Source organism: Sprattus sprattus (assembly GCF_963457725.1).
Source record: "Sprattus sprattus genome assembly, chromosome: 6".
Taxonomy (NCBI): Eukaryota; Metazoa; Chordata; class Actinopteri; order Clupeiformes; family Clupeidae; genus Sprattus; species Sprattus sprattus.
Genome location: NC_137925.1, coordinates 20,670,155 through 20,683,087, shown reverse-complemented (window position 1 = coordinate 20,683,087; position 12,933 = coordinate 20,670,155). Strand labels below are relative to the sequence as shown.

Genomic DNA, 12,933 nt, shown 5'->3' with positions numbered 1-12,933 from the left:
ACACACTTTTTCTGGCTTGAAGACTGATCTGATCTGGTGTGACCGAAACCAGAAGAGGATTGTTGACAACTCTTGGAGAAAGTTTGCAACCTGACATTCGAGTTACATGAGGACCGATAGTGTGAAATAGCCTGAGATAGCCTCTCTGAAATTCACTGTTACGAAACGCGTAAAAGACTGTTTCACAACGAGGAGTGGCTGGCCAATAGAAAGGCCAGCTGCTGTACCATGTGACCTTTATTTATGTAACTTAATGGTGCTAGACATTATCAGCTGTGGGCTGCATGCAATGCACAGCATAGTAAGCCTGGGCAACCCATCGAATGAATAGACGGCAAATTTACACACCCATTCTTTACACCGAATATTTAATTTCGGTGTTGATGGAGCGCGGTTTGGTAGGTCAGGCGAGGGTAGCGTTTGGACTGAAGAGAAAAGCCTACGTTCAGCATGCTCGTAGAGGGGGACGTTACTTTGCGAACACAGACCAAGTTATGATTGACAAAGGATATTGTCAACATTAACGTTACTGTTGGTGAGACTAAAACTCGATTTAATGTGAGTGGCAATCTTGCTGAATGACTTTGGAAATGACTGCAGTGCATTCGTAACAATAGACAGCGACTGTTAAAGATATAGCTGACTGTTCCTCGAAACACCAGGGCTATATCGGTTTGGTAACCTAGATTTGTAATTTTGTCGCACCCTCTGGCCTCATAACCTTGATTACTTAACTTGAAAGTGACACCATGGTCACTGTAGGGAGCGAAAAGCCAAAGAAATAATTAATGTAAGAGAAGGAGAGGCCTTCAAGACTCTAACTTTCATCCGGACATTAGGCCGTTTAAAAAAGTTCGCAATGGATCTGCTTGAATGTCCTATTTGCCTGTTCCTTATGGGCGAACCTGTGACCATGAGTTGCGGTCACTCGCTCTGCCGGCGATGCTTGGGGAGCTACCTGCCGTCAAGATGCCCCGCGTGCAAGGAGAGATTAAAACAAAGAGATGCCAAAAACACCAAGAACAACGTGCTGCTCATCAGCATCATCGAGAAGTGCTGCCCGGAGGAGACTAAAATGAAGTGCCAAATTCAGGAGAAGCTCAAAACGAGCGAATTCACGGTAGCGTTGCGGATTGCGGATGAAGGGATAGAACTAGGTAAGGGTTTCTGTGCGAAACAGACGGGGACGGGGGAGGGAGGGGGCACTACTTACACAACCTCCCTAGCTGTTTACTGACTGTCTATAGGGTTCTTACAAAACTAAATTATGCAAGTGTAACTGCATGCAACTATTAACCCCGTACTACACCACAAGCAAATATAAACACATGTAATTTGTGCCTCACAAAAAACACTGTCCGCTATGTTTAAATATGGGTCTGTGCCATCTCCCTATTGTTATCAGCTGCTCAAATGGTCTCGTTAGTGACGGTGAAGAAGAGGTCAGTGTAATGCTTACCACCCCCTCTTTCTCTTGCTTGGGCTTGAACGTGCCTGTTGTTCCACTTCCTGAGAGGAGTTCTGATGATTTCCCACTGACACTGGCTGGGGTCACACAAAGTTTTTTTTCAACAGACGAAACATTTGTGTGCATTATATTGTTGACTAGGCTCTCTGTTTTAACAGTTAACATGCCTGAGGTATGGTCCTATGAAGTATGTGTAGCACCTAACATTATAAAACTCCTTGGATGAATCACGCATGACTGGTTGGCTTCGTCTATGGCCCAAGCATCTACAGCACCTGGACCAATTGCTCCAGTCCTCCTGATACTGCCTCTCTGTGTTCTTTTGGCTCGTCTCCTGTTGATTGGCAAGCAATCTGGAGAGACAATCAGAGTGAGTGAGTAGCCACAGTCTGCAGTTATGTCACCATCCTACTTTATTCGTCCAAAATTCATATTAAGATGGTGTATGGAGCGTAGACGCTATTTTGCTTCATAAGCTGTTAGCATTTGCCCTAGAGACTTAGAGAGAGGTTGGTTACAGCACACACGCTCTAATTGAGCTGCACTTCTTCAGTGACCCTGCAGTTGCTGTTATGATGACATGCTCAAGACTGTGAGACAGAGAAGAGCTGCTGCCTATTTTGTTTTGTGGCGTTTCCATCCAGGGAGAGATATTGTCTTGCATAGGTTGCGAACACCCTTAAATGCGTTTAAAAGTAAAGTCTGCGATTTTGGCAAAAACGGTTGTTGATATTTTAGATTAGGAGCCAATCAAATGACATCCCTCCCATCCATGCTCCTGAAGCAGAAGTGAAGTGTTTAATTGGGTGGACGAGTGTATGGCTCGCTCCAGGTGCACTTTGACTGTTTCCCATTTACAAAGCCATGGGTGTGTATTATTATGGTGTGTATACACCAACTTTTTTTTTGAGCGCACACAAAAATACTTCAAAACAGAGAGAGGGGACATGTTCCATACAGAGAGAGAGAGAGGGAGACATGTTCCATGGAAATTGTGTAACTACACCTCCCAGGGTGTGACTGTCAGTTCTTTACTTATATAAGGGTGTTCATTGTTTGGAGTTCAAGCATTTGCAGTACTGCCACGCTCTCCTTAGTATGTCAAATCAGTAATAGTGAAAGATTTGGGCATATTGTTATTATACTATTCAAACTGCTGTCAAACTGTAGTCCGTGTGGTTAGTCCTGCAGGACTTGTAGTGAGACATTTGCAGCTGCCTCATTGTTACGCCTCCATCTTGTCGTCTCTCAGGAAGTCCCTAAAAAACACAGTTTTTTTACCCCCACAACATGCCAAGATATCTTTTTGTTGTTTTCCACATTGCGTTCTCTAGAGCTCTTGTCATGCATAGTTTTGCAGGTGGTGTATCGATTGTGGCATTAGGTTAAAAAATGTGCCTCTGTTTAGTAAGACATCTGATGGACATTGACGCGAACCATTTTAGGTACCCAACATTCCAGAAACTGCACTTACTTCTCAAGTTTCTCCAATTTGCATCAAGTACCCTCGTGACTGCATGCATCAGATGAATACATCTACAGAAACCTGAAAAATTAGATTCGATTCAACCCTTATGTAACTGTGCATAGTGCAGGTGCAAGGCCATGGAATGCAGTAAGCATCAAACCAGTTAGCATCAAATCAGTTAGCATCAAACCAGAAGTGCAAAATAATATTATTATTTACAGTTCGGAGCAGGTGAAATAAAGTACTATAGCATTAGTGATGCTATATCTTATAGTATGTGCAGTGTTATTGACAACAGTGAGCAACATATACATATTACATGTTTAATATATACATATTAAATATGTTATATACAGATGTGAAGTGGACAGAGTTGGACAGGAGAGTGTGTATATATAAGGGTTGAATGTACAGTATAGTATTATAGTAATCTGAACAACATGAGAGCTTCAGCCTGAGCAAGAATGGGCAGTGCAAATATAAAAGTGTTGAGTAATAAGTGCAATTATGCCTAGCGCTGTGGTGTGGAGTCACAGCTTCAGGGAAGAAGCTCTTCCTAAGCTGGCTGTTGCGGGAGCGGAGGCTCCTTTGACGCCTGCGATATAGGAGGAGAGTAAAAAGTCCACGCTAAGGGTGTGATGCATCCTTGACAATGCTCTTTGCTCTGCCCAGCCAGCGTTTAAAGTCAAATGTTCTCAGTGGTGGGCAACAGGGTGCCGGTTATCCGGTGAGCAGCTTTCACCACCCCCTGGACTGCTTTACAGTCTAATGCGGAGCACACCCAGATACAGTTGGTGAGTATGCCTGTGATGGTAGAGGTGTAAGTCCACCAGTGTCCATGGACATAGGTAAGCTTTCTTAGGACTCCGCAGGAGGAGTCCACACAAACACACACACACACACGCACACATGCACACACACACACACACACACACACACCAAACACACACACACACACCAAGCACACACACACACACACACACACACACCACGCATCCAGGTGCCGTACCTCGTCCCTGCTGGCCTGCATTTGCCTCTTCTGATCAGACCTACCTCGGTGGTGTGGTTTGCAAACTTGAATATGATGTTGGAAACATGTACAGGAATGCTTTCATGGGGTATGAGGGAGTATAGAAGAGGGCTCAGCACACAGCCTGGTGGCACACCGATGTTCAGGGTGAGCGTGGAGGAGGAGAGGTTGTCTAGCTTCACAGATTGGGGTCAGTTAATCAGAAAGTCCCAAGTTAAATATCATGTAATGGTGATTACTGGATTACAATCGAATGGTGGCAATGTCTGAAGTCCTGTCCTGTCTTAACTTACATCATCTAGTGTTTTGCCCACTGCTCCCTAATTAGGTGATGTTTACATGTAGGCCATGGCTTAGGTGCTGTGACCCAACAGCTTATAAGGAGAGAACCTGGTTTGGAGAATAGCGAACATGATGGTGGCAATGCTGGTGGTGATCTCTCTCTTTCTCCTCTCTCTCTCTCTCTCTCTCTCTCTTTCTTTCTTTCTTTCTTTCTTTCTTTCTCTCTCTCTCTGCAGCTCCTAATGACGTAAGTCTGAAGGTATGGCGCGCTGAAGCCAACATTGGACTGAGGCGCTTCTCTGATGCTCTGAATGACCTCGATGAACTCTGCAACGTTCGCCCAAACTGGACTGAGGTAAGGGTCTGACCAGATTTGCTTAAAATCCACCTGCTCTGAGGTGAATGCGGTCCAAGTGCAGTTTCAAGATGTGTCCCTATATGTCTGTCTGTGAAAAGAAAACAAGGATTTACTCTTACTAAACAATACTCATACTTACTACAAAATATACTCAGTATATCCGAGTCATACAAAAAAGACCTGGGGCACCAACGAAAAAATAATAATAATATAACAGACAAATGAAAGTTTTTTTTTTTTTTTCATTAAAAATACATTACATATCCTGTGAGACTGTTTGGTGTCAAACAACCCAAATACTTACAGTGCTGTTTGAGGACTCTTTCAAAACCATTGGGGAAAATGTGTGGTTGATCAGGTACTTTTTCATCTATATGGTATGAAACCTCTTCTGTGGAAAGTACGTCTTCACAGGTGCACAGCATGTGGAGTTGCTATGGTCAGACAAGTCCAAAATAGCACAATTTAATTTTCCTATTTATTCTTTTCGTTTTATGTAAAATATATAGCATGCAAATTGACAGCTTCCTTCATATAGAATCATTCATCCTGATTACTGACGGGATGTGAAATCAGAAGTTATTATGAAATTAAAGTATTTATACCTGTCACAGTAAATTCTTGTCAGGGTTGTCCTGCCCGAGGATTCTTTTCGTGATTGATGCCTGAACAGGTGGCTTTGCCTCAGCAGCTTTAACGTAACAAAGCTCCTTTTGGAGAATTGCCTGTTACAACACAGGCTTTAGAGGCGGTTTTCACGATGTACTTTGTGATACTGATATAATGATGGCTGTGTTTTTGTGACTCCTGCCTCTGGGCCATTTGGCTTATCTCTGGTGTCCTGCCATGGACGACAGATTTGATGTCTAAAGAAAGACTTTTGAAGCTGACGGGAGACTTTGTCCAAGTCATGCGCTTGTGTTTGGGTAAACGACTTAATGGTTATCACCTTTTATGCTTGCATAACCTCTTACGGAACAGCCACATAACTTCCTCTTTGTGTACCGTATTCCTTCCACATGACCTTGGGATGCTTCAGTGAAAACCCACACACACCCACACACTTTATTGTCATGTAGGTTGTTTGTTTATTTTCCAGATACATACACATGCTGAAGTACACTCATATCCCGATATGTAAATATACGTGTGTGTGTGTGTTTGTGTGATATAATTGCATATTGTTTACCGAAATGATTGTCCCCCCCCCCTCTTTCTTTCTGTCTTTCTCTCTCGCTCTTTCTCTCTCTCTCTCTCTCTCTTTCTTTCTCTCTCTCTCTTCTCATATGCAGGGCTTCTTTCGTAAAGGGAATGTACTGCTGGATATGGGGCGCCAGACCGAGGCCCTGATCCAGTTCCACCACTGCCTGAAACAGCAGGCTGACTTCACCCCGGCCAAGACCCACATCAAGAGGGTGAGGCCTTGGGTTCATATCAGCCCACTGAGGGGGGGGTGGTGGGGGGGGACCTTACAATAGTACTGCACATCTGATGCCTTGAGCCATCCAGGAACGTTTCACACCCATGCCAGGTTATATGAGAAACCATGCCAGCTCTGATGAGAAGAGCTGATTGTGGTTTTCGTAATTTACTTAATCTAACTGCCAGAGGTGGCTTAACATGTCATTAGTGTGTCATAAAATAGGTTACATAAGGTCACTGCTTTGAATTTGGGGTGATATAACCAGTCATGTAAACACTATTGGCATTTCAGCTGTCATAATGATGCTATCAAAGCTTGGATGTTTTAATAGCTTGATAATAGTTTTTTTTATCATTGACATTTTTTAATTTAGAATAGCAACGGAATGTATAAAAAACATAAATAAGGACAAAAGGACATTACTTACGTTTACACCTTAAAACCGAGGATAAACACATAAACTAGTGAATAAGAAATAAATTAAGTACAAGTAAAGAGAAGAAATGAGGCTGTGTTGTAACTGGGAGCAGTTGAGCACATTAAAGGTGTGTGTGTGTGTGCGTGTGTGTACATGGAAGGAAGCTGAGCCTACAGTTAGTCGCTAAGGGCTGTTAATGGAGTGAGGAAATCTTTCCCATTTCAAGTAATACCATTCTATCTGCCCCGCACAGAGCAGGATACCCGTTATATGCCCACTACCCTGCCAAGCAGATTGCGCCAGTTTGTGATCAATGGAGTGTAAGCTGACTTCCATCTTTGGACGAGCAGTCTCCTAGACAACATGATGGCTATCTGAACCCATTCTGTATAGAAAGAGGGAAATGTGTCTTTCAAGGTGGATAGATTCCCTGAACAAAAATAAATGAATACAAATCTGTTTCCCATGCAGTGATCAGTTTACAGTGCTACAAAATAGCATAGCGTAGTGAAGAGACGCTTCATGTCCCTTACTGTAGCTTATAAAACTGTATATAATATAAGGGGGGGGGGGGGGGGGGGGCTCTACATTTTTTTCAGGCGCATCCTAGCTTGCTTACCATTTCAAAGAAGAAGGCCACAGAGATGATCAAAGGCATGGAAATACACCGGCACTGTCACCGGAAGTGATGGCAAAATGGGACTGAAACTGGGAACTCTGTACATCTTTAATACCCTAGCCTTTGCCCACGAAAAGAGAAGGAAGGGGTGCCTAGTTTACATTTTTCAAGTAGTGGTTCAACACCTTCCCCAACAGACCATATTATATCTATCAGATATCATATATTATATATTGAGTGACTGTATTTTTATATTTTGCATTCTCGTCTACCAAAGAAAGCAGGATCGTTTAGGTAAGGGGCATATCTGTTCGCAAGTATCATAGGGTGACCTTAGATGTCTCCCATTATCATCTGTGTAATATTTATGCCAGGCAGGTAGTGAAGTCAGTCTGTATAATCAGCATAATTAGCCAGCAACCAACCCCTCTAGCAAGCTGGCCAATGCAGTGCTTTCACTTAGCACCGTAACAAAAGACAAAAACCAAGTAAGATCAAGGATGGTTTTATTCCTGTTAGAGCAGCAAGCTTGCTTAGCTGTAACTACCACAGTCTCATAGTTCACAGGAGTATTGTTTTTAGTTCAATAAGTTTATTGATTTCTCTGATGAGAACAAACATAATGTGTCAGACACAGTAACACCTCGATGCGGTTGCTTGACATTGTATTGTTTCATTTTCACATTTGCTAGAAGCTAAACCTGTTGCAAATCTGACTGTGTGCGTGTGCGTGTGTAGATCTTGGAGGCTGAGGGTATGTCCGTGCCTGAGGAGGCTCCTCGGATCCTGCAGGTGGTGTCTGACTTCCTGAAGGAGCCCTGCCCCATCACCAGCACTCTGCCCCACCCCCAAGGGGACAGTCCGAGGCACCCCCTTGAGGACGGCGCGAGAGAAAGAGGTGACCCCGGAAAGGTAAGACACCCCCATACTCCTAGTGACAATTTTAAGTGAAGGTGTCGTGACCCCATTGTTATAGTGCTCCACACTGACTCTCATGACCACTAAAAACAGTATATGGTATCGGTCACAGTGTGTGAATGTTAGTCATCTAATGGGGGGTCAAGTACCGTACCATCCCTTTGTGTCGCCGTCTCACAGGACATCCACATAGAAAGGCAGAGCTGTGAAAGGTGTGAAATATCACCCCTCAGTCCAGAGACTAGGCCAGCCAGATAGTTCCTCGGTTCACAACAGCTCGAGTGAACGCACTCATGTGAACTTTTGAACTCCCAAATCACAGTCGCTAACCTGACCTTTGAACTCTGGCGAGGCTAACCCAAATCACAGTCGCTAAACCTGACCCCACGTGGGAATCAAAGTCCTGTTTGGTTATGGTTCAAGTATGGTTCAAGTTCTCTGTTTATCACTCCTGAATCAGAGAGGAAAACACACTCAAACTTCACGTGAACCCGTTATGACAACACTTACGTAAACATGCTGTAAGTCATGGCCGAATGCCACAGGCTTTTATAACTTTTGATGGCAAATTGTTGTCAGTGATATAACAGTGTTATCTGGTTATGAATGGTAGTTGTCATGACGACTCTAATCTTTTACATTAGCGCACATTAGCATGAAACAACCTCTAACAGACTATGAGATCTGGAAACATTTTGAAGTTATGTTAGTGGATATTAAATATCATGACCACTAAAAAGCATCTGCCATGGGATCTTTATGGTATTTGTCCATTTGAATTATTCAAACAAAATGCATAAAGTAAATTGCATAATATTTTGATGAGAGGGAGAGAGAGAGAGAGGGGAGGGACGAGTCAGAGGCAGTCAGAGCTGAGTTTAGGTCAGTTCAAGGCTGTTGGTCTGCTTCGTTTGGTCAGTTCAAAGCTGTTGGTCTGCTTCGTTTGGTCAGTTCAAGGCTGTGGGTCTGCTTCGTTTGGTCAGCTCAAGACTGATGATTGACTTTCTGGGATGGGGAGGATGACTGACTGGAAGTAAGGTGACTCCTACTGCACTGCCTTTAAACGGTTCTAAGGTGACTCCGACTTGATGGTATTTAATTTACTACCATATATTGGAAGACTCAGTCATGGATTTGTCAGTAATGATCCAGGTTTATTCTTAACAATGGCGGCCACACATTGTTGAGACAGAGGCTTGAAGTCACACACTCACTCACAGTGTTTTACCTTAGCTTATCTAACCTACTCCTTAGAGAACAGGCTCTTATATACATAATGGTTAAGGGGTGTTACCAGCTATTCAAAATAGGCCATGGCTGCAGACACTTTTGCCCAAACCTGGGGGGAAGGGAGTTCTCACCTCCTTCCCCAGGTCTGAACAAAGAGCCCTCACCAAGAAATGTTTAAATGCCAATAAAAGTAATATATTTATACTAGGTATAAATAAGTTGGAATTAATGCAACTAACCAGTCCCTTCATTCCCCCTTTTTAAGACAGAATGTCTTAAACATAACATTAGATATTAACTATATTTTCTTCTTTTCCTTGTGTGAGTGGCTTTGTTCAATCTCTGTCTCACAAATGGGGCATAGTATTCTCAGCAGTAATAAATACATGTACAGTACATTGTAGCCAGCAGGGAAATAAAATTAAAAAGTGAACCAAAAGCTTAAAAATCAAATCACATGAATCCTAAACTAAAATAAACTAACAAAACAAACAAATCAAAAATGTTTAGGATTAAACAAAAGACAGAACATTTTAAAACATTTCCTTTCTGGTTACTAAGTGGTCCATGCCATGTAAAATGTCTTTATTATAATGTCGGTTGAAGGGTAATACGCTTTAGTGTCCTTGTAATCAAGTGTCCGTGTGTGTGTGTGTGTCTTGAGTCAAGTGTCCGTGTGTGTGTGAGTCTGTGTGTGTGTGTGTGTGTGTGTATGTGTGTGTGCGTGTGTGGTGTCTTGTGATTTTCCGTGTGTGTGTGCGAGTGTCCTTGTGTTTTTCCGTGTGTGTGTGCGAGTGTCCTTGTGTGTGTGTGTGTCTTGTGTGAGTGTCTCCATTCTTTGCTCCATATGGGGTCGTCCAGCCTATTCACTCCTTAGCATATCAGGAGATGGCTCTTGAGTGATTCCTTCAGGGTGAGAGGTGTTGATCGTCTTTGAGTGGTTCCTTTTGGTCAAGAGATGTGGATCTTCTTTGATGGTTGAAGGTGATGGCTGTCCCGTCTGATGGTCCAATGGTTTTGTTCCTCCAGATGGGTTGATTTGGGTTCAAATGTCCCCCTTTTTGACATCTCCTTTCCTTGTTGTCATCGTGACGAGGCTGAATAAGGTGTTGGCTGTCCCGTCTGATGGTTTCTTCCAGAGGGGTTGATCTGGGTTGAATGGTGCAGTTGTCCTTCATCCGCTAATCTCCATATCCTGTAACGAGATTTTGGGGGAGATAATACTGGACAACACTTACATGAGGCAGGAAGCCTCTTAGCATACTCCACACATTAGACAATAGACATTTGGTATTGGGTGTGAAAAGCTGTTGATGGTATGTCTGCGCCCAGATTCGCCATTGGATGTTAATGTATGTGGCGCCCTTGCGGTTTAAGAAGCAGGTTTTCAGGAAGAAACAGTGTTAGCAAATGTCATTAAAAAATTCACAGATATCCTTTAGAGCAAGACGTTGAATATTTGAAAGTTAATCAAACAATTTCACCTGAAAACAAAAGCAGTGGTCACATTTGTTGTTAACAGTTCTGTAACTTCATTCATTCTATGGCTGGCCAGCCCATTCACACATACACAGATTAATTTGCTTGCTCAGGAGACAATATTTCCATTCCTACAAGAAAATAAGTTACTTAGAGTTCCAGTTACAGTAGTTAAACATTTCGTTAAAGCATTATGTTATAAAAACTCTTCTATCATCCAGATTTCAGGGGCCAGTGAAAGCCAAACCATCTAAGGCATTTAATTCAGCGCTCCTGGCGTCATTTGGTAGTCAGAAATTCAGCAGCTAAGACCTGCTTAAAAACAAAAAAAACATTTTGCAGTTATCATCTTATTTATGATATGTATTACTTGTAGGATCTAAATCGCTCTGAAGCTAAGCCTCAGCTCCTCCCCCTTTTGATGTTACAGCACTTTTGTTGCTGTAAGATCATTACTCAGGGAATGTGTAGTTATCTTAAACACCTATATGCAGGATGAAGGCTGTTCCAAAAACAAATAACCAAAAAATATCCTTATAATTGTTGGTAAACATGTTTTACACTTAATACAATGGGTTAGGAAAATAATGTGTAGGCATAAAAATAATTAGTCTTGCTATGTGGCTTGGGTGTGGTCACTTAAGCCTGATGGGCAATTCAGAGTCTCAGTCAAGGCTGGACCTGACGTGTGAATTAAGTGTAGGCGTGAAAGCTGTGTGTAAGTATTTTGTGAATAGTTACAGTCTAAAATCTAGCAGTCTAAACTCTGACTTAATCAAAAGCATTGTGAAATCTGGATTTAGAGAATCTTATGTCTTGAAACATGACTGGTCAAATCCAAGAACTGAGTTTCCACAATTTAATGTAACAATGTACAAATTAACTTAAATTTAAAATAATGCTGTGTCCTGTTTTCACAACACCCGTTTTTGTTCACAACACATATAATCCCTTTGGACCTAACATCTGAGACAGACAGCAATACATTGTAGCATGTCAACCCATCAACTCAGACAGCGGTTGACAGTGGCTACCCTTGAGCGTTACCGCACCCAAAAATCTTCTGTGATACTGCACAGGCACTTGCTATCCTATTATTCCTAAGGTTAGGTAAGCAATTTAATCTAAGTACTTACCATGTGTTGTGTCAAAACCAGGCAGTTGTAGGACTCTTACAGCAGAGCTGAAATCTCAGCGAAATCCAAGAATTTATCTCTCGGTCCAGAACCTCCATCTGATGGTATTTAATTTACTACCATATATTGGAAGACTCAGTCATGGATTTGTCAGTAATGATCCAGGTTTATTCTTAACAATGGCGGCCACACATTGTTGAGACAGAGGCTTGAAGTCACACACTCACTCACAGTGTTTTACCTTAGCTTATCTAACCTACTCCTTAGAGAACAGGCTCTTATATACATAATGGTTAAGGGGTGTTACCAGCTATTCAAAATAGGCCATGGCTGCAGACACTTTTGCCCAAACCTGGGGGGAAGGGAGTTCTCACCTCCTTCCCCAGGTCTGAACAAAGAGCCCTCACCAAGAAATGTTTAAATGCCAATAAAAGTAATATATTTATACTAGGTATAAATAAGTTGGAATTAATGCAACTAACCAGTCCCTTCAGACTGCACTGCCTTTAAACGGTTCTAAGGTGACTCTGACTGCACTGCCTTTAAACGGTTCTAAGGTGACTTCTACTGCACTGCCTTTAAACGGTTCTAAGGTGACTCCGACTGCACTGCCTTTAAACGGTTCTAAGGTGTCTCCGACTGCACTGCCTTTAAACGGTTCTAAGGTGTCTCCGACTGCACAGCCTTTAAACGGTTCTAAGGTGACTCCGACTGCACTGCCTTTAAACGGTTCTAAGGTGACTCTTGACTGCACTGCCTTTAAACGGTTCCTGTTCTCTGTTTCACTCCAGACTGCAGCTAAAGCCAAGCTGGGCTCCAGCACCGAGTGCTGCTTAAGTCTGTGCCAGGCGGTGTCCTTCCTCCCCGCAGCGGAGGATGACGAGGAGCCCATGATGAAGAAGGAGGAGAGGCATAACAGAGGTGAGCAAATTCATTTCAAAAGAAACTTGTAATACAAAATAAGTTACTTTTTATGTATACTTTTACTATGTAAAGTTTTATTGTGGTAGGAGTAAACGAAAAAATTAAGCCTATTGGGTGTATTTTGGGCATATTCGATTATTGTACAGCTCATTTGCATATTCATTTTCAAAGAAACTTGTA

General features: G+C 42.5%; 1 protein-coding gene across 1 annotated transcript in view; it reads left to right on the top strand.

Annotated features, from left to right (window-relative positions):
* The first annotated feature begins 285 nt into the window (after positions 1 to 285).
* Positions 286 to 12,933, top strand: part of lonrf4 (LON peptidase N-terminal domain and ring finger 4) — a 16,725-nt gene continuing 4,077 nt past the window's right edge. Inside the window, exons 1-5 of the mRNA XM_080841304.1 lie at positions 286 to 1,157; positions 4,485 to 4,603; positions 5,899 to 6,021; positions 7,805 to 7,978; positions 12,621 to 12,750. Coding sequence (XP_080697430.1) covers positions 860 to 1,157; positions 4,485 to 4,603; positions 5,899 to 6,021; positions 7,805 to 7,978; positions 12,621 to 12,750 — 844 coding nt within the window. The 5' untranslated portion in view covers positions 286 to 859. The remainder of the gene's footprint in view (positions 1,158 to 4,484; positions 4,604 to 5,898; positions 6,022 to 7,804; positions 7,979 to 12,620; positions 12,751 to 12,933) is intronic.